At 46.8% G+C, this 22,967-nt stretch overlaps 2 protein-coding genes across 8 annotated transcripts in view; both read right to left on the bottom strand.

The window, feature by feature from the left end:
- NASP (nuclear autoantigenic sperm protein (histone-binding)) overlaps window positions 1-1,038 on the bottom strand; it is a 29,760-nt gene extending 28,722 nt beyond the window's left edge. Inside the window, exon 1 of one of the 3 annotated variants that reach the window (XM_014529225.1) lies at window positions 304-1,038. In XM_014529225.1, coding sequence (XP_014384711.1) covers window positions 304-362 — 59 coding nt within the window. In that variant the 5' untranslated portion in view covers window positions 363-1,038. The remainder of the gene's footprint in view (window positions 1-303) is intronic. The other 2 variants (XM_014529224.1, XM_005881272.2) reach the window with 2 other exon arrangements.
- An 8,912-nt stretch (window positions 1,039-9,950) lies between these two features.
- Window positions 9,951-22,427, bottom strand: AKR1A1 (aldo-keto reductase family 1, member A1 (aldehyde reductase)). Of its 5 annotated transcripts, none has more exons than XM_005881268.2 (10): window positions 22,119-22,427; window positions 19,730-19,801; window positions 15,726-15,815; window positions 13,148-13,267; window positions 12,811-12,962; window positions 11,992-12,187; window positions 11,490-11,689; window positions 10,945-11,017; window positions 10,719-10,805; window positions 9,951-10,098 (listed from the first exon to the last, which is right to left on the bottom strand). In XM_005881268.2, exons 3-10 carry the CDS (start codon window positions 15,807-15,809, stop codon window positions 10,033-10,035), a joined length of 978 nt encoding a protein of 325 aa, XP_005881330.1. In that variant the 5' UTR covers window positions 15,810-15,815; window positions 19,730-19,801; window positions 22,119-22,427; the 3' UTR covers window positions 9,951-10,032. The 5 variants fall into 5 exon arrangements, with proteins under 5 accessions (XP_005881330.1, XP_005881332.1, XP_005881331.1 ...); XM_005881270.2 differs by lacking the exon at window positions 22,119-22,427 and adding an exon at window positions 22,029-22,112; XM_005881269.2 differs by lacking the exon at window positions 22,119-22,427 and adding an exon at window positions 21,932-22,022.
- Window positions 22,428-22,967: the final 540 nt, after the last annotated feature.

Here is a 22,967-nt window from a genome sequence, read left to right as displayed (position 1 = left end):
AGAGCCCCGGGCCGGGGGAGGAAGAAGAGGGGCTGGCGATGCAGACAGACGCCGCTGCCCCCGGCAAGATGGCGGCCGCGAAAAGCGGGGCAGGGGGCGCCAGCCAACCGGCGTAACTGCTAACGCGCGAGACTTTATGCCAGAGGTGGGCTTCTCCAGCGTCCAGGCCTCCCCAAACAGCGACGGTTGTTCACTAGGAGGCAAGCCCTCCAACCCACTGGTCTCCCCTCCCGGGGAGCCCCAGTCTCCCCCCCGCTCCCCGCGAACTGGCCAATGCCTCAAGCTTTCCGCGGTCCCGCTTACTTGTCGGCAGAAACCAGCTCCGCAGAGATGGCGGCAGTGGCTGTGGACTCTGCGTCCATCGTTCCCCTGAGGTGGCGGTCCAGCGGACGAAATACAGCCTGTGAGAGAACAGCGAATTTGGGACGCCAAAGACTCACACAGGGACAGAAAATGGCAGATTGGAGACCCCGCGCGCCTGGGCCCTCTCATATATCAGGGCCCTTCGCCCCGCCCATCCACTTCCGGATCCTCCCCCTCTAGTTTAAAGGACCAGAATCCAGCCCAGTCTAGCCCAAGGACACCCCCATCCTCGCTTCTGACTCTCGGTGTACCTTTTCTCCCTGAACTGTTTTCGCCCCAAAAAGCAACTTCCAGCTTCTCTAGCAAGTCGCATAAGAACTGGAATCTTGGCACTACAACTCCTGAGTGGGCGGTAGCCAGCGGCTTCCACAGAAAGGGACGCTGGTGCTGCTCGGCATATTTGGAGTGAAGAGCCGAGGGTCTATTTCCGGCCCGGATAATGCGGGAGGTTCTGAGACTTTATCCTCGCAGTCGTAACGGATGGACACGCAAGAGCCGAGCACGAGTACAGCAGCAACGGCTAAAACTGATCTCGGCGTGAGACGCTTGGCTGGGAGCCTCAGCAACAGCTGAGCGAAGGAAATGCTCGTCTAGGATTGGCTACCGCGGAAACCACCGCGCTCGATTCAAAGCTCAGTTCTGCAGTGGCGCACGGCTGGCCCCACCCTCCGGGCCCGCCCCCTCCGGCTGGCCCAATCGGCTGCCGCCATCAGCTGAGGCCCGACCCAGACTCCAAATCTGACTAGCTTAGTGGTCCCGGCTCTGTCCCCTCTGCTCAGCGCTAAGATTTGTTTGCCTGCTACAAGCGAGGGTACTGTGCTCAGACACTTAAAGAAAGCGATTAGCAGTCATACATACGTAATCTTAACAACACTACTAGTCAGATCGGTGTTATCAACTACATTTGGTAGAAATGGAAACCACAGTTCAGGAAAGGGGGGACTTGCTCAGAAAGTTGTAAGCCAAGTCGGTTCTGGAAAGCAGTGCGCTTCATTTTCTGCAACTGATTGGAAAGATTACTGGCAAACGGAAATGGCTGCACTTACCCACACCTGGAGCATCCTCCATTGCGTGCCACCTTAGCCTTGCCTACAGTGATCAGAATAGGATTTTATTTACGTCCAGGTTCAGGCACACTGGTAAAGATTCCTGGTGGGTAAAGAGACATGGGCTCTTCCGTTATTTAGCTGGGTGAACTGAGCCAAGTCGTGTGACCTTTTAAGATTAAATGTAGCCCAGGCCGGTGTTAGTCAGTTGATTGGAACATCGTCAGGTACACCAGAAGGTGGTGGGATCGATTCCCGGTCAGGGTACAAACCCGGGTTGTGGGTCCAATCCCTGGTCAGGGCGCATGCCGGGGGCAGCCAGCCGATGGTTTCTCTCTCTCTCTCTCTCTCTCTCTCTCTCTCTTTCTAAGAGCTGGATCACAAGGTTGGAGGCATGTAGGAAGCAGCCCATGGATATTTTGCTTTCACATGAATGCTTCTCTAACCCTCTCCCTTCCTCTCTCTCTAAAAATCAATAAAAATATATTTTTAAAAAGATTAAATGTGCCTGTCTGGTTGTGGGGCTCAGTGGTTGAGCGTGGGCCTATAAAGCAGGAGGTCAAGGTTCGATTCTCGTCAGGGCACATGCCTGGATCGTGGGCTCGATCCTCAGTGCAGGGTTTGCAGGAGGCAGCTGATCGATGATTCTCTCTCATCATTGATGTTTCTGTCTCGCTCTCCCTCTCCCTTCCTCTCTGAAATCAATTTAAAAATTTTTTAAAGATTAAATGTAGCCCTAACCGGTTTAGCTCAGTGGATAGAGAATTGATGTTTCTGTCTCGCTCTCCCTCGTTCGATTCCGGTCAAGGGCATGTACCTTGGTTGCGGGCACATCCCCAGTAGGAGGTGTGCAGGAGGCAGCTGATCGATGATTCTCTCTCATCATTGATGTTTCTGTCTCGCTCTCCCTCTCCCTTCCTCTCTGTAAAAAATCAATAAAATATATTTTTTAAAAAAGATTAAATGTAAAATGAGGACACATTAGTATCCACCCCTTAAGGATATTGTAAGAATTATATGCCTGGCCTGGCAGATATGGCTCAGTGGTTGAGCATGGACTCATGAATCAGGAAGTCATGATTGGATTCCCAGTCAGGGCACATGCCTGGGTTTCAGTTTCAATCCCCAGTAGGGGTGTGCAGGAGCCAGCCAATTGATGACATTACAATGAAAAGAGAATATATAATTGGATTGCATCAAATGCATTGGTGGTAGATTTGGGAGGTAGGAGAAAGCAAAGCAGGGAAACCTCTGGGATTGGATGAAAAGTAAAATGATAGACACATCTTTTACATAGGTGGGTACAGGATAGCTAACAGTCAACAATTAATGGGGTAACAATAACAATGAAAGGATTTATGGTCTCTACCCTGTGTACTGGGCTGCATATCTGGCACTTCGGCCAGGCGGGGCATGCTATCCTAGAACACATAGATAGGAAGGTACTGACATCAGGCCAGGCCTTGAGATATGGTCTCATGGCCCCTTCCCAGCACACAGGTCTTCTTTCTCAGAAGGCCCGGAAGTCTCATTCCAAATTTGGGAGACAAAGGACTGGAAAAAGTATAAATAAAGAGAGTTTCCTCCATATTGGGGGGCCCAGAATTTGAAAGACATATTTTTCTCTGGGCCTCCACAAAATTTAATAATAAAATATAACTCCTGTAGTTGTCACTGAAGTTCAGCCTCTGCTTCAGCAGGGTGCTGTAACTGTAGTCGCTGGCCAGCTCAATAAATCCTCACTTGCTGTTTAAGACCTAATTGGAGTCGGTGGTCGTATTCTCGAGAATGTTGGTCCACAACACCCTGGGTCCACTGGTTGTGCCCTGAGGGGTCTAGAAAAAGGGGAGTTACACTGACATTCCAAAGGGCAATAGACAGGTTAAGGAAAAGATTGACTTTTTTCAGGGAAGATTTTAGCCTAGGACATGACTACCTTCCATAAACTGCTTTCAGTAAAAAGTTCAATTTCAGCTCTAACTGGTTTGGCTCAGTGGATAGAGTGTCGGCCTGCAGACTCAAGGGTCCCAGGTTCGATTCCGGTCAAGGGCACATACCTTGGTTGCGGGCACATACCCAGTGGGGAGTGTGCAGGAGGCAGCTGATTGATGTTTCTCTCTCATCAATGTTTCTAACTCTCTATCCCTCTCCCTTCCTCTCTATAAAAATCAATAAAATATATTTAAAAATAAAAATTAAAAAAAATAAAAAGTTTAATTTCAGACCATCCTTTATGGTTACTTTAGGTCTCTGAGTTTGCAAGGCCACCATGCAGGCCTTACCTCATCAGGTTAGCATGTGGCCCCTTTTCATCCACAACCATATTCTTACCATGCTGGTCTCCTTTCTGTTCCTCAGAATTCCCAAGCCCTTTTTCATATCCAGGGACCTTTGCTCTTGCTGCCTCACTACCTAGAACAGTCTTCTCCCAATATTTTGAGTGATAGCCTCAAATCATCTGTTAGGCCTCATTTCAAACAAAGGGAAGCTAATTTTGATTGAAATCAGGCCTCCCTACTCACCTAATCAATATTAGCTTCCCTTTGTTTATGTCTTCCATTATACTTATCAAAATCTAAAGTTAATTTACTTGTTATTGTTTTTTTTAATCTCTCACCCTTCTAAGTATGTAGGCTCCATGTGACCTTTTCTGTTTTGTTTACACCTAATCCCCAATGCATACAATAGTGGTTGACGCATACTACTTGTTCAAAGTAAACTTGTTGAATGAATGATTAAAGCAATAATAGTGAAATCATAATTAGAACTGGAAAATTTTCAAAGTATATTACCGGGACACTGAGACCCGGGGGCTTCTTAGGGCCGGACTGAGGATCAGCCATAGCTGTTTGCTCCGCCCTGTTGATTCCCTGAGATCACGCCCCACCCAAGCTTTGAGCAGAGGCTTCTGCATATGAATGGGCTGGCCCTTTGAGATCTAAAATTACCTAACAAACTGCAACTGGGTCAGAGAGAACCAGAACATCCAAAAGAAGGCTCAAAGCCCCACAGCAGCTTGCATTGCTTCACAGCTGGGCCTCATCTGAGCACCTCCAAACCCCAAACAAGGAAGAGGAATCTGCAGATCTCTCCGTAGCTCCTGCTGGGTAGTCTCAGGCAGAGGCTAAATTAGCACCTCCTTAGAGATCCAAGAGCCCGTGTACCTAGTGGTCAGAGTGGGACCATCCAGATTACAACTCCTCAGATCCATAAGGGACACACTCAGGGGGCAGACTCAGTGAGCACCAAAGCCCCACTGAAGCAAGTCTTGCCCCAGAAGGGTGTCTTCAGCACAGAAGTTCTCCCACTGTAGACACAGCTGATTCTCACAGACAATTGCCCTGGAGGTCAATTCCTCCCAGTGATACCTACAACAATCAAGGCTTATCTACAACAAGACTGTGCCCAAAGCTCACAAAGGGGTGCACCAAGAGAGGCTGAGCCACTGGGCCCTATAGGACACCTAGCACAGAAAGCCACTCTATCAACACAGGGAAGCAGCCAAAATGCGGAGACAAAGAAACAGATCACAAATGACAGAAATGGAGGAAAGCAAACTACTGGATATAGAGTTCAAAAACCCGTTTATAAGGTTTTTCAAGAATTTTCTAGAAACCGCTGATAAATTTAGTGAGACCCTTGAGGATATGAAAAAGGACCAACTAGAAATTAAGCATACACTGACTGAAATAAGGAATAATATACAGAGATCCAACAGCAGACAAGAGGATCCCAAGAATCAAGTCAAAGATTTGAAATATGAAGAAGCAAAAAATACCTAACCGGAAAAGCAAAAAGAAGAAAGAGTCCAAAAATATCAAGATAGTGAAAGGAGCCTCTGGGACAACTTCAAGCGTACCAGCATCTGAATTATAGGGGTGCCAGAAGAAGAGAGAGAGCAAGATATTGAAAACCTATTTGAAGAAATAATGACAGAAAACTTCCCCTACCTGGTGAAAGAAATAGACTTCCAAGTCCAGGAAACGCATAGAACCCCAAACAAAAGGAATCCAAAGAGGACCACACCAAGACACATCATAATTAAAATGCCAAGAGCAAAAGACAAAGAGAGTATCCTAAAAGCAGCAAGAGAAAGAAAGTCAGTTACCTACAAGGGAGTACCCATACGATTGTCAGCTGATTTCTCAACAGAAACTATGCAGGCCAGAAGGGAGTGGCAAGAAATATTCAAAGTGATGAATAGCAAGAACCTACAACCTAGATTACTTTACCCAGCAAAGCTATCATTCAGAATTAAAGGTCAAATAAAGAGCTTCACAGATAAGAAAAAGCTAAAGGAGTTCATCACCACCAAACCAGTATTATATGAAATGCTGAAAGGTATCCTTTAAGAAGAGGAAGAAGAAGAAAAAAGGTAAAAATAAAAATTATGAACAACAATTACATATCTATCAACAAGTGAATCTAAAAATCAAGTGAATAAAAAATCTGATGAACAGAGTAAACTGGTGAATATAATAGAATCAGGGGCATAGAAAGGGAGTGGACTGACAATTCTTGGTGGGGAAAGGGGTGTGGGGGGTGGGCGAAGAGACTGGACAAAAATCGTACACTTATGGCCGAAACCGGTTTGGCTCAGTGGATGGAGTGTCGGCCTTCGGACTGAGGGGTCCCGGGTTCGATTCCGGTCAAGGGCATGTACCTGGGTTGCGGGCACATCCCCGGTGGGAGATGTGCGGGAGGCAAAAAAAAAAAAAAAAAAAAAAAAAAAAAAAAATCGTACACTTATGGATGAGGACAGTGTGGGGGGGGTAAGAGCAGAGGGTGGGGTGAGAACTGGGTGGAGGGGAGTTATGGGGGGAAAAAAGAGGAACAACTGTAATAATCTGAACAATAAAGATTTATTAAAAAAAATAGAGAGCATTGCTTGTCATTGTTTCATAGGGAAACAGGAGTCCTTCATAGATCATCTTTTCCCGAACAAATACTGTGACTTCTTTCCAATGTGTGTTATCAGTCCCCCTTCTCAAGTATCCTTTTTAAAATTTGTCAGCCTTTGACTACAGCTCACAATCTCTCTCTTGAAGAATGTTGGAAGGTCTCCCTTTTCCTACTTGAGTGTGAGACAGCCCCTCCTCCTTTGCAGACTACAAAAGTTTCTGAAAGCAGTCTTAGATTGTACTTGTGTATAAAGAATTTTGATGTAATGAACTGGAATGTGGTGGTGTTACCTTCTGGCTGGTGAGTACTCTCTTCATTCTCGAATGTGGTCTTATAAAGACAAGTCTCATTTTAAAATTCTGAGCCTGTGGTCTTTTATTCAAAACAATAATCATATAAAAAATCCTTTTTGCAAAAATACTCGTAGTTTTCCCAAAGACCTTCCTTAATACTTGGATATTCCAAACACCTACCTTTGAAGTCTAGCATTTTTCTCTTCCATTTTCTTAAGTTTAACTTTCAGGTCCTCACTTTGCAATGGCTTTGGTGAAGTGAGTGAAGTTCCCCAACATCACATTTTAATTGCTTCATAAAATATTGCATCTTTTTTTAAGATCTGCAGTTTCACTTTATAGTGAATGTGCACTGTACAGTCCAAAGATTAGACAAAGATGTCTATAGAGCAATGCTGTTAATGAGGATGAGATGTCTGCAGGCCGACACTCTATCCACTGAGCCAAACTGGTTAGGGCCATATTATAACTTTTTAAAAAATATATTTTTAGTTGATTTTTAGAGAGAGGAAGGGAGAAGGATAGAGATAGAAACATCAAGAATCATTGATTGGCTGCCTCCTGCACACCCCATACTGGTGATCAAGCCTGCAACCCAGACATGTGCCCTGACTGGGAATTGAACTGGCGACCTCTTGGTTCCTGGGTCGACCCTCAACCACTGAGCAACACCAGCTTGGCATCATGTTATAACTTTTTGCTTCCTTACATGAGCTGAATTGTCCTCCCCCCTCAATTTATATGCTAGTCCTCAGAATGTGTTGTATTTGGAGTGGGCCCTTTTCCAATGACTGGTGTTCTTACCAGATGCATACACAGGGAAGACAATGTAAAGACAGGGAGAAGATGGCTGTCTACAAGCGAAATACAGAGGCCTAGAACATTTCCTTCCCTCATGTCCCTCAGAAGGAACCAAGTCAGCTAATACCTTATGTTCCACTTCTAGCTTCCAGAACTGTGTGAAAATAAATTTCTATTGTTTAAGCCACCCATTCTGTGGCACTGTTCCAGCAGTCCAACAAACTAATACACATCATAGTTTACCTCATAACCATGGAAATGTGGATCATGAAAGTGTAAGGGAGCCATGGTATCACATAGTAAGTCATCTGGGTAGGGTGAGGTCAGGAAAGATGTCCTAGAGAAGTGACAGCTAAACTGAACATTTAAGTAATAGGTGTTAGCCCGTAGAATGGGCCAAGGGATACAATATTCTAGGTAGTAAGGGCCAGAGACAAAAGACTAACTTCAAAACGCCTCCCTCCATTTACTTACCCACTGCACCAGGGTTGTTTCAAAGACATAAATCACGCCATGTTATTCCCTCAAAACTCTTCCGTGGCTTCCCGCAGCATTCAGGATTAAAAAAACCCTCGCTCACCAGCCTCTGCCTAATTCCAGCATTACTTTGTGCCATCCTACCTTTGCTCACCTTCAGTTTCTTTCTCAGAAGCCTTCTTTAAGTTTTCCCACTTCTTCCAGTTTCAAGGCCTTTCCCCCAAGCTACCCAATTTGCACAGAACACTATTCCTACTCTCACATCATTTAACTAATTAATCCCTATTCATCCTTCAGATCTCACATGATAAAAACAGGCTTCTCACTATATTTTTGTGCAGCACTTCTTCCAACTGTAATTAAACTAATTATGCAATTACTTTAAAGTCTTTTCTGAAGTAGACTACAGGGACCATGTGTCTTGGTTATACCTATATCCCCAGGGTCTAGCATTGTACCTAACCCACATAAGTACCCAATAATTATTTGTTCAGTGAAGAGCAGTGTTTTGACTAGAAACCCAAAATGAGTTTTGTGTGACTGGAGTTTATAAGGATTTTCTTTTCTTTTTAATATATATATTTTAAATATGTTTTTATTGATTTCAGAGAGGAAGGGAGAGATAGAAACATCAATGATGAGAGATTGATTGGCTGCCTCCTGCACGCCCCCTACTGGGGATCAAGCGCACAAACCAGGCATGTGCCCTTGACCAGAATAGAACCTGGGATCCTTCAGTCCGCAGGCCAATGCTCTATCCACTGAGAAAAACCGGCTAGGGCTTTAAATATATTTTTATTTATTTTAGAGAGAGGAAGGGAGATAGGGATAGAGATAAAAACATTGACAAGAGCCCTGGCCAGTTTGGCTTAGTGGATAGAGCATTGGCCTGCGGACTCAAGGGTCCCAGGTTTGATTCCGGTCAAGGGCATGTACCTTGGTTGCGGGCACTTACCCAGTAGGGAGTGTGCAGGAAGCAGCTGATCGATGTTTCTCTCTCATCGATGTTTCTAACTCTCTATCCCTCTCCATGAAAAATCAATAAAATATATTTTAAAAAAACCCCACAGCCAGAACCGGTTTGGCTCAGTGGATAGAGCGTCGGCCTGCAGACTCGAGGGTCCCGGGTTCGATTCCGGTCAAGGGCATGTACCTTGGTTGCGGGCACTTACCCAGTAGGGAGTGTGCAGGAAGCAGCTGATCGATGTTTCTCTCTCATCGATGTTTCTAACTCTCTATCCCTCTCCCTTCCTCTCTGTAAAAAATCAATAAAATATGTTTAAAAAAAAACACAAAACAAAACCCCACAAAACATCGACAAGAGAAAAACATCCATCAGCTGCCTCCTGCATGCCCCCAACTAGGGATTAAGTCTGCAACTAAGATACATGCCCTTGCCCGGAATCAAACCGGGGACCCTTCAGTCCACAGGCCAAGGCTCTATGCACTGAGCCAAACCAGCTAGGGCTACAGGGATTTTCATAAAACCCTCCTAAAAATCTCAGTGCCCTTTAATGGGTCTATTAAGTATGAAAAATAGGACTTTAGGTGCAGAGTGACAAGCTTTGGGGCTGACTCTGCCCCCTTCGGTAGGCTATGCACACAGATTGTCCCACACAGATTGTCCCACACAGATTGTCCTGTGTGACAGAAAAAGCCCGTGTCCCCTTTCCATAATTTTGCAAGCTATTAAGTTGGCTCTTCATATTCCTAAGCCTGGGCACTGACCAGGGTAGAGAATGGGGTGGGAACTCAAGACTCAGGGTCAACAATGCACAGAACTCTCACTGCCTTGTTACCAATACCAAGGTGACCAATTTTATGGATTCTCTGTAAGAAAGCTGGGGGCCACTGGGTGGTAGCATGCAGTGCTCAGAGCTGCCTGTAGATGGCGGACCAGTTCACTAATATACCTAATTCAGAAAAGCACAAATTGAATTCAGCTCCATCTTGATTCTTCCAGAATGAAGAATGATAAGGGAGTTTGGGCTCCTGGCAGGTAGTACTCAGTATCCCCAAGGGAAGCGGTTCCATCCCAGGTCCTACCAGCCAAATCACACAATAAGCAGTGTAGATGTTTCAATGGCTTTATTAAATCTTTCTGGGGGTGGCAGTACCTCACAGCTGGAGATGGAAAGGAAGCTGTGGTTTCAGTACGGGTCATTAAAGGGGTACAGAGGGTGTCCTGCATCTCTTGGGACCCTCTTCCCATCCACCTGGAAAAAGAGACAGACATATGACCCTATTAAGAGATAATATTTCAAAGATGCAGGGCATCTTTTCCCAAAACTTCCTGACCCTCACTTGTGTACAGCATGATGCCAAATGGCAATAACAGGGCCCCAGCCTCATAGAATGCCACAGTATCAACAGCATTCCCACTAAACCCATAACCTGGTACATAAAGTTTGCAGTCTCAGCTGGGAAGGAACTATTTATTTCCTTATGTGCAATAGGCTTCAACCCAACTTCAAGCCCTCTAAGAAGGCTGAGCATGCCTTGTAGGCTCCCCTCATTTATATCATTTACTAAGATTTTTCTATGTGTCAGGAACTAGAATCATTTTGAAAATAGGAAGCTTAGGCTTGGAGAAGTTAAATAACGTCTAGCTTACAAGATATAGAAAAGCAAGACTGGGCCTCACTTGTTATATTTCTTATCCCTGAGCCACTATTTCCTCCCAAACTGAACAAAAAGAGCCCACTGTGTCCAGGGCAGTAATCCTACCAACAACCATTCTGCCTCTCTCTGATCAGCAATGTTGAGGCCAGGCTTGGGTCAGAATCCTGCTCCAAATCTAACATTCACCGGCTCTGAGGGTGTGAAACATACTCACTGTAAGCATGGGCACGATGTATCGCCAATTTTTATTCAGGGAATCTAGCTGCTTCATCTCTTCTGGAGTAAAGCTGAAGTCAAAAACCTGGGGATGGGTAGCAGAGGTCAGGAAAGCCAGCTTTGTGAGTGAAAGTCGGGGTTCCAGAACACTGCCTTCTTAGCCTGGCAGAGTTGGGGCCAGACTGTGTCCCAATGGCCTAAAGACAGGACCCATCCCCAAGTACCTGGATGTTCTCAAGGATACGGGAAGGCGTGATACTCTTAGGGATGGAGATCACTTTTCGTTGGACCTGCCACCTGCGATGGGGGATTAAGGTAGATGAGGAAGAGGAATCAGTACTCATAAGCATTGTTTTGTCTTCCATGCAGCCTTTGCTTTAAGCTCCTGAGCCCGGCTGGAATGGGGAACATGATTCAGAGTGGCCTCTCCCAGATCACATGGCAAGAGTCTCAGCCTCATCTAGGCACTTGGATAAGGAACCCCTAAACCAGTGGTTCTCAACCTTCTGGCCCTTTAAATACAGTTCCTCATGTTGTGACCCAACCATAAAATTATTTTTGTTGCTACTTCATAACTGTAATGTTGCTACTGTTATGAATTGTAATGTAAATATCTGATATGCAGGATGGTCTTAGGAGACCCCTGTGAAAGGGTCGTTCGACCGCCAAAGGGGTCGCGACCCAGAGGTTGAGAACCCCTGAAACCCTTACCTCCCAACCCAGGAGCCCTTTCTCTGACCTGACCTTCTTTCCCCAAGATCGCCCTCACCTGAGCAAGATCTGGGCTGGAGACCGGCCATACTTTTCAGCCAGTGCCAGGACCACTGGCTCCTCAAGCAGGACAGGCTCGTTAGGATCACGCCAAGCACGATCAGAGGAGCCCAGAGGGCTGTAAGCAGTCACCTCCAGGCCGCGTGCTTGGCAGTGAGCAACCAGCTCGTGCTGAGCCAGATATGGGTGGCATTCCACCTGAGCCAAGAAATAATCCATCACCATGGGGTGGCGACATCCAGCTTGCCTGGCTGTGCCATCCGGACCAACCTGCACTGCTGACCCCCCTACGTCCCTTCAGTCCTCTTTTATCACTGTTTTCCACTGTCCATTTCATTCTTGTCCCACACGTCAATGTCCTTCTTTATGTAGAGGAGTCCTACACCAACATTTCTGACCACTTGCTAGCCATCTCCATGAAGTAGACCCATTATCTGCTCACTCATGCTCTTGCACATACACCTCATCCCCAAACAACTGACCTGCTATGCTGTGCTCACCTGCAGGACAGCTGGGCGCACAGAGGCCACACTGAGAAGATCATCAATCTGCCGACTGCTGAAGTTGGACAGGCCCAGCGCCCGCACCAGCCCCTTAGCCACCAGTGCCTCCAGAGCCTTCCAGGTCTCCTTGTAGTCAATGAAGTCATAGCGGATAGTCCCATCAGCATTCTTAGGGAAAGGGTCATCTCCCCGCCTGAGTGAAAGACAGCCTCTCAAGAGTGGGCACAAAAGCTAGGCTTCTGCCTTACCTGCCCATCCAGCCACTCTATGTCCCATACTCCAAGCCCAGAAAGGGGAAAGCATGGTTTCACACCCTTCCAGATCATGACCAGGTGTTTACTATATGGAATGGCCATTTCCCCTCTTCTTCTTCCCAGGGGCAGATTATATCTCCTCTTCTCTAGGAAGGCTTCCTTATTGCCTTCCTCCTCAAAGAGTTGCATGCTCTTGCAGCCTTTTTCTGGCACAGGGCACAGAGCAGATGGTAGTCCCTCTCATACCCTTGGCTAGAACTTACTATTTACTTCAACCTGGGCCTAGTTCAGCAGGAGCTAGTACCTTTTCTCAATGAATACAGGGAGCAGAACCCCTCATGCATACCCTAAGATAGAAGCCATGTGAGGCTGCACTCCTTTTTCTGTAGCTAAATTCCTGGCTGCCGAAGCAGAAAGGGCTGAGTTCCCATGCCAAGTTCCTCAGCTTGCCACACAGACAGTGTTCCTATCCTGCTCCGCTACTGTGACTTCCGATAAGTTACTAACATGACTGACTCCCCCAACCCCTAATTCCCTGGATAAAGACACTGGCAAAGCTCACTCAAAGGCATAAGGCCAGTGTATCAGGTACAGGTCCAAATACTCCAGCTGGAGGTCAGCCAGTGTCTTCCGGAGGGCAGACTCCACATCCTTGGGGTGGTGCTTAGTGTTCCACAGCTTGGAAGTCACAAACAGCTCCTCCCGAGACATCGCCTGGTGCAGGAAGCAGGGCCCATCATGAGAAGAGCCAATGGGCATCCAGTCTTACCCACCCTCACCTCTGGGAGAGGAATTAGAAGGGAGCTGATGCCAGTCCCCTCCAGCCAGGCCCCAGTCTACCCCCCCACCCTCCACCTCTTAGATCTCTCATCCCATCCCTCTGTAGCCCTAGTCCTCACCTTGCCGGGCCCCACAGTCTCCTTCAAGGCCTCCCCAATCTCCGTCTCATTGCCGTAGATAGCAGCACAATCAATGTGGCGGTAGCCTACGCTCAGGGCATACTTAACAGCTGCTTTTACCTGCCAGGCGAGAGAAGCAGAGGGATTCAGCTGTTAGTCTGGGCCAGAAACTGCCCTTTGGAAGGTCACTGGTGGCTGGAGGGGGCAGGAACATACCACTGCAGTCATCCATGCAGTGGGGGAGAGACGATGGAAGATGGTTCTAGTCTAGGGGAAGGGACCAGACCCTCAAACCTTTTGTCCCCATCCCACTAACCTCCAAAGCTCCTTCCTACCCAACCATCTCAGTGCCCAGCACAAAACTAACAACGTGTTCCTAGCTACCTGCTCAGAAGACGAATACATTGACAGAGGGCAGAAGTATAGGTCATGGAGACAGGTCCCCTACCCTGAGGAGCTGGTTAGGGAAACATGATACACAGGTAAATATTCCTAGGCCAAGGCCATTCTGAGAGAGATGCTCAGGGAGCCATATAACCAAGCACACTCTGGGGAATGAGGCAAGCAAAAGAGGTGAGGGGGGAGAAAATTAAGGAAATAGAGATGTGAGATGGAAGCTTGGCCCAGAGTCTCCTGCCAGAAGTGAAAAAAGGTGGTATCAAGTAGGAGGCCAGGTCCAGTTAATTTGCTAAAAACTCGACTAGAAACATGGCATCAGAAGCAGAACCAGATGCCAGGTCCTTGGTATTCAAGATCCTCATCTAGGTGCAGCTCTTACTATCCAGACATATTCCCCAACCCCAGGCCCTACCCCTGCTGCTTCATTCTGCCCGCCTCCTTGTTGGCCCTGGTTCTGACCTCCACCCCTTGCCTTCATCTAGCTGCTGGACTTGTCCTGCCATGTCAGTGCCTGCCTGGAGCACCAAGACCCCAGCTCCACAGTCCTAGGCAACTGTAGGAAGGAAATCAAAGGGGAAAAAAGGCAGAGTCACCCTACCGCACCACAAACACTAGCCAAAATCTCAGAGAGAAGAGGTTGTTCTCGCTGCCCGAGCCCCTCCCAAAATTAATCCCCAAACTTCTCCAAACTCTGACTCAGATGACCAAGGAGCAATGGCATAGTGCTGGGGAGATGCCCAACACTAGGTGGATGCTGAATTTCTAGCTGTCGATCCTAGGAAAGTGGGTCTTCGTTCCCAAGTCCCCCGTGGCTGAAAGGGTTTACATCTGGGGTCATTAAATGCCAGCTCATAGCGGCCTTTTGTTTTTTGTCAGCCCTGAGCTATGAACAATTTTTATATTTTTAAATGGTTACATAAATACATAATCACCTCCATTTTGCAATCTGTCCAGCAAAATCTAAATTGTTAACCATCTGGTTCATCAAGAAAAAGTTTGCCCTGGCCAGCATGGCTCAGTGTTTGAGCATCAACCTATGAACCAGGAGGTGACGGTTCAATTCCTGGTCAGGGCACATGCCCTAACCAGGAGGTGACGGTTCAATTCCTGGTCAGGGCACATGCCCTAACCAGGAGGTGACGGTTCAATTCCTGGTCAGGGCACATGCCCTAACCAGGAGGTGACGGTTCAATTCCTGGTCAGGGCACATGCCCTAACCAGGAGGTGACGGTTCAATTCCTGGTCAGGGCACATGCCCTAACCAGGAGGTGACGGTTCAATTCCTGGTCAGGGCACATGCCCTCACCCTAGCAGGTTTGGCTCCCCAGCCTTGGTTGGGTTGCGTGCAGGAGGAAACCAATCGATGTGTCTCTCTCACATTGATGTTTTTCTTTATCTCTTCCCCTCCCTTCCACCCTCTCTCTGAAAATCAATGGAAAAATATCCTCGGGCCCTAGCCAGTTTGTTTCAGTGGATAGAGCATCAGCCTGCAGACTAAAAGGTCCCAGGTTCGATTCTGGCCAAGAGCACATGCCTGGGTTGCGGGCTCAATCCCCATTGTGGGGTGTGCAGGAAGCAGCCGATTAGAGATTCTCTCTCATAATTGATGTTTCTATCTCTCTCTCCCTCTCTGAAATCAATATAAATATAAATATTTTTAAAAAATTATCTCTCTCTCTCTCTCTCTCTCTCTCTCTCCTCGGGTGAGGATTAACAAAAAAAGTTTGTTAACCCTTGGTCTTGACCTAGTTATTCTTCAAACCCTGACTGATACCTTCTGTGTGACTACCTCTGGAATGAGAGAGGCCCAGCCCTCAAGGAGCCCAGTGATAATCAGATCACAGCACAAGGTGATGCCATATTAGGGGTCAGCAACGGGCCAGATACAGAGGGTTCCCACATCTGCCAAAGGACTCAGTGTCGATCCAGTTAGGGAAAGGGTTCTTTCCTATGACCTTTGCCCTGCTGACCCTCTCAGCCCCTCCTCTGAGTTAGCTAGGTTGGCTAAGGACATGTTACCAGGCCCTTCTTCCCTTGTTTTTCCCACTGCCCTCCAGGCTCATTCCACTTTAAGTGGAATATAGGCATGGGGCTGCTAGGGAAAATGCCGGGACTCTCTCCCAAATACTGCCTTTTCCCTAGCAGCAGTGCAGGAAGCCCTGCTTCCCCCATCCCTCACCTGGCCAGGATTGCTCTTCCAGGTGCCCAGTCCAATCAGAGGCATCTTCTGCCCAGTGTGCAGGAGGACACAGGAAGCCGCCATTGCCTCCTGAAACAGAAATGGGAAGAGAATGATGTGGGGATCAGTGCTGCTTGGGCTTCAAGACTCCTGTAAATCATGGGTGGCAAAGGAGGCACAGAGGTGATGAGAACAAACTTGTAATTGTGTGTATATGCCCAGAAGCAACCAAAGCCAGTAGCTCCTGGACAAACATTAACCAGACCACCAGCCTGGCTGCCCTTCCTTTCACCAGGCTAAAGGTCTGTGTTAAAGAGCTCCAATACCTAAAAAGAAAGGCAGGGTGGCTCTCCAGAAGTGCCCCTTGACTACATAAGGTCTCAAGCCAGTGTAAGACAGGCAAGCCATTATGAGTCAATATGAGATGGGGTGACAGAACAGGCTCAGGAAAGGGTTACTTCTCTGAGGATGAAATGAACATTCCCAGGAGTTTGTCAGAACGACAGAGACTCTCTGAGTTCCTCTCACAGAGGTCTGATACGCCATGCTGCTAGGCCTGAGTGGGCTCTTACAAGGGAAGTATAATATCTTATAGATGAAAAAACAGGCATAGAGAGATCAAGTTATTTGCCCCAAATCAATAGCTAAGTGGCAGAGCCAAGGATCCAAGAACTGATGGGGAAAGGCAGGTAAACACAGACCTATAAAATATATGTGCTGCCCTAACCGGTTTGGCTCAGTGGATATAGCGTCAGCCTGCGGACTCAAGGGTCCCAGGTTCGATTCAGGTCAAGGGCATGTACCTTGGTTGTGGGCACATCCCCAGTAGGGGGTGTGCAGGAGGCAGTTGATCGATGTTTCTCTCTCATCGATGTTTCTAACTCTCTATCCCTCTCCCTTCCTCTCTGTAAAAAATCAATAAAATATATATATAAAAATATATTTGCTGACAGTAGATAATGTACATACAATGTGCTACAGAAAGCAAGTGACTTCTGCAGGGCAAGAACCAGGGAATACTGACATGGGCTTTTAAGAATGAGTTGAATTTTCCCTGGAGTCAAGGGGCTAGAGTCTTTCCAGGAAGGTGAATTAGACACAGGATTTCAGTGCAGCAGACAACAAAAAATTTCAGATGCAAGAAAATTTGCAACTGAACAAAAGCAGATGGGTGACTGGAGCAACCCCTTTGAAGAGCTATGAAAATCACAAGTTCCCAAATGGCTCTAGAATGAAGACTCATTCAGTCAGCAAATGATGAATATTCTAGGCCTTGTGCTAGACTCAGATATTCAAATAGAGTCCCTGCCCTCTTGGAGCTTATGGTCTGGTGGAGGAGTGGGGAGGGCAGGTGATATGAGTGCAATATATAAGAAATATGACCAAAATCTGCACAAGTGCTATAAGAAAAGAGTACGCTGGCTAGGATGGCTTCTTGGAGGTGCTGAGTCAAGTCCTAATGAACGGGAGTCATCCAAGTGAAAGGGGAAGGAGAAAGAATGCTTACCCCCAAAGTAAATAAGGTAGAAAGCTTTTCATTTGATCTCATCAGTACTATAAGTATCACTCTCTCAGGATTGATTTCATTGTCAGCAATACCTTTAAATATAACCTTTGTTTCCAAGTTCTGAAAGGACATCAAGAATATTATTGTTGCCCAGCTGGTGTGGCTTGGAGGTTGAGTGTCGACCCATGAACCAAAAGGTCACTAGTTCAATTCTTGGTCAGGGCACATGCTCAGGTTGCAGGCTCAATCCCTAGTAGGGGGTGTGCAGGAGGGAGCAGATCAATGATCCTCTCTCATCATTATGTTCCTATCTCTCTTTCCCTCTCCCTTCCTCTCTCTGAAATCAATAAAAACATTTTTTAAAAATATAGGCACTTCTGCCATAGCCAGTTTGGCTCAGTGGGAAGAGCGTCGGCCTGCGGACTGAAGGGTCCCGGGTTCGATTCCGGTCAAGGGCATGTACCTGGGTTGCGGCCACATCCCCAGTGGGGAGTGTGCAGGAGGCAGCTGATCGATGTTTCTGACTCTCTATCTCTCTCCCTTCCTCTCTGTAAAAAATCAATAAAAATATATTTTTAAAAAAAATGACCACTTAAATTGACACATTTCAATTTAAAATACTGTAAACGAGAATCTTAAAAGTTAACTGATATAAGCGTATACAAAGAAAAAAGTTTACACTCATAGAGAAGTGCCTATATTTATTTTTTTGCTTTCTTTCTTTTTTTTAAATTTTATTTTTATTGATTTCAGAGAGGAAGGGAGAAGGAGAGAGAGATAGAAACATCAATGATGAGAGAGAATCACTGATTGCCTGCCTCCTGCACATCCCCTACTTGGGATTGAACCCGCAACCCGGGCATGTGCCCTTGACCGGAATCAAACTTGGGACCCTTCAGTCCACAGGCTGATGCTCTATCCACTGAGCCAAACCAGCAAGGGCAATAAAAACATTTTTTAAAAAAAGATTATGGCCCTAACAGGTTTGGCTCAGTGGATAGAGCATCGGCCTGAGGACTGAAGGGTCCCGGGTTCAATTCCAGTCAAGGGCATGTACCTTGGTTGCGGGCACATCCCCAGTAGGGGGTGTGCAGGAGGCGACTCATTGATGTTTCTCTCTCATCCATGTTTCTAAATCTCTATCCCTCTCCCTTCTTCTCTGTAAAAAATCAATAAAATATATTAAAAAAAAAAAGATTATGGTAAAGCAGGTAATAAGGGATGTTGTGCGTACAACCTACATACCAAAATTGTCTTTCCTAATACTTCTGACTCAGGAAGAATTTTACAGTCTGTCTAGCACAGTGGTTCCCAACCTTCTGGCCCTTTAAATACAGTTCCTCATGTTGTGACCCAACCATAAAATTATTTTCATTGCTACTTCATAACTGTAATGTTGTTACTGTTATGAATCATAATGTAAATATCTGATATGCAGGATGGTCTTAGGCAACCCCTATGAAAGGGTCGTTCGACCGCCAAAGGGGTTGCGACCCACAGGTTGAGAACCGATGGTCTAGCCCAGTGATGGCGAACCTTTTGAGCTCGGCATGTCAGCATTTTGAAAAACCCTAACTTAACTCTGGTGCCGTGTCACATACAGAAATTTTTTGATATTTGCAACCATAGTAAAACAAAGATTTATATTTTTGATACTTATTTTATATATTTAAATGCCATTTAACAAAAGAAAAATCAACCAAAAAAATGAGTTCGCGTGTCACCTCTGACACGTGTGTCATAGGTTCGCCATCACTGGTCTAGCACAACCAGTTATGGAGATCGTTTCTTTCTGCTAAAACAAGAATGGTCAATCTGGGAAGCAAACCAGAGATTGCTGAGAGCAATTCTCTGTTACCAAACTTCCCAGGGATCAGGCAAGTATGCCTGGAGTTCACAGGAGGAACTAGCTTTCCATTTAACATCAGAGTCTGTGGCTGATTTGCTGGGCTTGATCCCCAAACAAGTGACCTGTTGGCCTCTCTAAGATTTCCCAGCACACAGGGGAGGGCTCTGAAATTACAACTGGGCTGAGAGCTTGAACGAAAACCATGCTTAAGGGTAAAAGGAAGAAGAAACTTGATGCTTGCTTCTTCTGTTGGTGAAACTGAAAACCAAAAGCTCTGAGGCTTGCGAGTGGAGTGGGGGGAAATCATGGAGGTAGGAAGACCTAACAAAGATCTGCAAAGAACAAGAACTACAAAGAAATAAGTAGAGGGGCCCCAGCAGAAGACAGATGTTTTTCTCTAGGACAGGAAGTCATCCTCTTCCAGTTCTAGACTTCCTCATCTTCTGCCTGAGGCAACAGCTTTCCAGCCTAGCCCTGCATTAACAGGCTCTGAGCCTGTCAGGAATTGCCTCACTGGGCCTCGGCAGCACCCAGAAACCCTCATGTTACATTGGGAGAGGTTCTAAATGTTCAAGAGAGAGGAGCTGTGTATGTATGAGGAGATGTGGAAGAGGGTAGCATTGGGAGTCAGCTTTTATTCGAACTTACGTTCTTTCACACTGGGGTTCAGTCTTCCCTTCTCAAAGGAGGGCTCTACAGTTGCTGGCTGGATGTGGGGAACTAGAAAACACAGGAAAAAGAGGAAGCAGTATTTGGATGAGTGTTCCATTTATGGGCCTCTCCTCAGCCTCCCATAAATGTTGGTGTCCCTCGAGATTCTGTCCCCAGTCCTCTTCTTACTCCCTAGTAGAGCTCATGCCTTCAGCTATCAACTTAAGTACTCATTCTTCCCACCCCAGTTCTGTATATTCAACTCCCTCTGTTCATCTCCACAAGTGTGTCCTACCGGTATCTGAGACTCAACATGTCCAAACTGTACTTGTCAAATCCAGCAGCAGAGCACAGAGAAAACAATTCAAGGTCTGGGGTTCCACAGACCTGGGTTTGAATCTCAGCCCCATCTTGTGAAGAGATACTATATCTAAAGCACTTTACACAGTGCCTTCCCCATGATCTTTCTGTATATTTTTTTCTCAACAGGGACTCAGGCCCTTAGTGAGAAAAACAAACCAGGCAACATGCTACTTTTGAGAAGCATGTCTACAATTTCATAGAAAGGCCAGATCTCCTGGAAAAAAATCGTGTTAGTGAGCAAACAAAATAGAAGATGGCAACTAAAACTTATTGAGCATTTAATATGTGTGCCAAACTCTTTAAAAGCTTTATCTCATTTAATTCACTGGGTCTTTAAAAAGCCACCTAAATAAAGTATTTCAGTTCATTTGAAGTATTTTTGAGTATTATCAGATTATGATTTTGATAGGTGACGGGGAAGAGAGCATATCTTCTCCTGTACTTCTAATAAGCCAGCATATATATGTAACAGTGACCAAGATGTGGTCTATGTGGCCGGGTTAAAAAAAACTTGTTAGTACTTGTATATATAAAGAAAGATATTATTTGCTCTAAACTATAATGTAAAACCTTAAACTACAATAATACTTCACATACTTCTTGATGTGAAAAAACAAAACAAAACTTTAAACAATACATTTCCTAAATCTTTCGCCAGTCTATCCATAGTTACCTCTGCTGCCACTGCTCTAGTTCTGATGGCACCAGGGATCTCGCTGCTTCCAGTGTGGCCCCTCTCCCCACAACCCATTCATTTCATCTGACCATGTGACTCCCAGGTTCAAATTCTTCCAGCAGCTCTCTCCTACCCAGGACAAAGTCCAGATTCCTTAGTACTGTACACCCTTCCTAATCTGGCTCCCACAGTCCTCATTTTTCCTCCTCATTTCGGACTCCATGTTTCTGAGTTTGCAGAGTGAGCCACCACTTACTTGACTCCAGGTCTCTGCATACTTTCCTTCCCCAAGTCCCAATCTTACCTGGCTAATTGCTGCTCATCCTTCAGCTAGCACTAAACTTCTGGCTCCTTCCATGTACTGACAGCTAGTGCACACAGCTGTCTGTTTATGTAAGTTTCTCCCCACAAACCTGGGTACTCCTTGAGGTCAGCGCCTGTCATCTGTCTGAACCCCTCACTCCTAGACTGCCCGCCATACACACACACACACACACACACACACACACACACAACACATACACACAGAGGCAAAGGGGAGAGATCTTGACAGCTGGGTATTTGAGAAAGTCACTGCCTTCTTCCTTGCCCTTCTTGGGTAACCTGGAAAGACTCATCTCTGGAAAATATCAAAGAACTTTACTATCTCTGTCCCCCACCCCCCAATAAAATCCCAAGGGCTCCAGAGAGAATGCTATCAAGATTACTCCTGTACAAAAAAAACAAACAAACAAAAAACTGAGACCGTGGGGAAAATAACAGGCCTGATCAGAACCATAAAGCCTCTGCTAAGGTAGGTCCTGCAGCCCTGCGTATGGTCAAACTGAAGGGAAGAGTTAATAGCAGCCCCATCCGGTGAAGGTTCAGATGGGAGTCTCACTGCAGCAGAGCTCCGAGGCAACCAGAAAGCCCGCCCTGGCTTCCCCAAACCCAAGGCAGGTGCCTAAGCAAGCAAACTGTAACCCCTCCTCTGCTACTTTTGAGAAGCATGTCTACAATTTCATAGAAAGGCCAGATCTCCTGGGAAAAATCGTGTTAGTAAGCAAACAAAATGGAAGATGGCAACCAAAACTTACTGAGCACCTAATATGTCCCGAACTCTTTAAAAGCTTTATCTCATTTAATTCTCCCTACAGTTCTGATGTAGGAACTCGTTTTACCACTGAGGAAAATGAGGTCCAGAGAACGTATTCAAGACCGCACAGCGAGTAAGAGGAAGAGTTCAGATCTGAAACCAAGGCTGGCCGCCCCCAGAACCTGCGCTCTCCACTCTGTCCGGCGGCGGACACCTCTGCAGTGAAGGATCAAGGCCAACTCCTCCGTAAGGAAGATGGGGCCTCAGCTCACCCTCGCACGAGCGCTGAGCGGGAAGAAGGTGGTATAACCTCGGCTCCGTCCTGGGCCCAGCTAGGGATCCAATGAGCCTCGGCTTCCGGGACTGGAGGGCTCCAAGGGAAGTCCGCCTGATGGAGAAGGCAGGGACCCGGTCCCAGTCTGACCGAACTCCTCCCAGAGGAGGGGCGAGGGCTGGGCATTCGGCCTCTCTAACGGCGGTGGACCCCGCCCCAGCCCCCCAGGAGGGACTTGGGGGCGGAGAGCTGGGAGCTCGCACCATCGCCTCCTCGGGGTGCGGAGGGTCGGATTGGCCGAAGCTCAGATACAATTGGCCACGCGGGTTTGGAGGAGGCGCCGGCAGAGGGAAACCTGCGCTGTGGTCACGTGGGAGGTCTGGGCGGGACCAGGACACGCCTCTGCTGGCCCACAGTGCACCGCGCGCCGCGGCGACGCCGCTCTGCGCCGCTCGGACTCCTGCCCGAGGAAGGAGGGTCCCGAGTGCCGCTTCCTTCTGGTGTCAGGTCACCTTCCTGATTCATTAATCTGACTCTCGCTCCGTTCTCCCCTACAGTCAGGTTGGCCGGGTTCCCAGAACGTTCTTAAGCTGAGCCCGGTATTTGGTCCGGCAAACGGAGAATTGGGAGCTGGGGAGTCCGTGGTTCCTGCTGGACTTGGATCCTAGCCACGCATTTAGGTGCCAGGCACTGTGCTAGACTTTATTGTAAGCGTGATTTTATCGAATCTTTATAACAACCCTGGATGGGGAATGTTCTTTATTTTACTTCTTGTAAGTCTTTATTGAAGTATGTACAAATCTTAAATTCTCAGCTCTGATTTTTTGGGGAATGTAATTACCATCCA

Source organism: Myotis brandtii, unplaced genomic scaffold (genome assembly GCF_000412655.1).
Source record: "Myotis brandtii unplaced genomic scaffold, ASM41265v1 scaffold674, whole genome shotgun sequence".
Taxonomy (NCBI): domain Eukaryota; kingdom Metazoa; phylum Chordata; class Mammalia; order Chiroptera; family Vespertilionidae; genus Myotis; species Myotis brandtii.
Note: the sequence above shows the minus strand (reverse complement) of the source record. Positions and strands in the feature narration are given on the sequence as shown.

What these genes read in the sequence shown, in the direction of transcription:
- AKR1A1 (XM_005881268.2), bottom strand. Translation starts at nt 15,809, where the DNA reads ATGGCGGCTTCCTGTGTCCTCCTGCACACTGGGCAGAAGATGCCTCTG. An exon ending in TGCGCCCAGCTGTCCTGCAG is followed by an intron (nt 11,690 to 11,991) that starts GTGAGCACAGCA and finishes TTCTTGGCTCAG; the next exon opens with GTGGAATGCCACCCATATCT. An exon ending in ACATCGTGCCCATGCTTACA is followed by an intron (nt 10,099 to 10,718) that starts GTGAGTATGTTT and finishes CTCTTTTTCCAG; the next exon opens with GTGGATGGGAAGAGGGTCCC.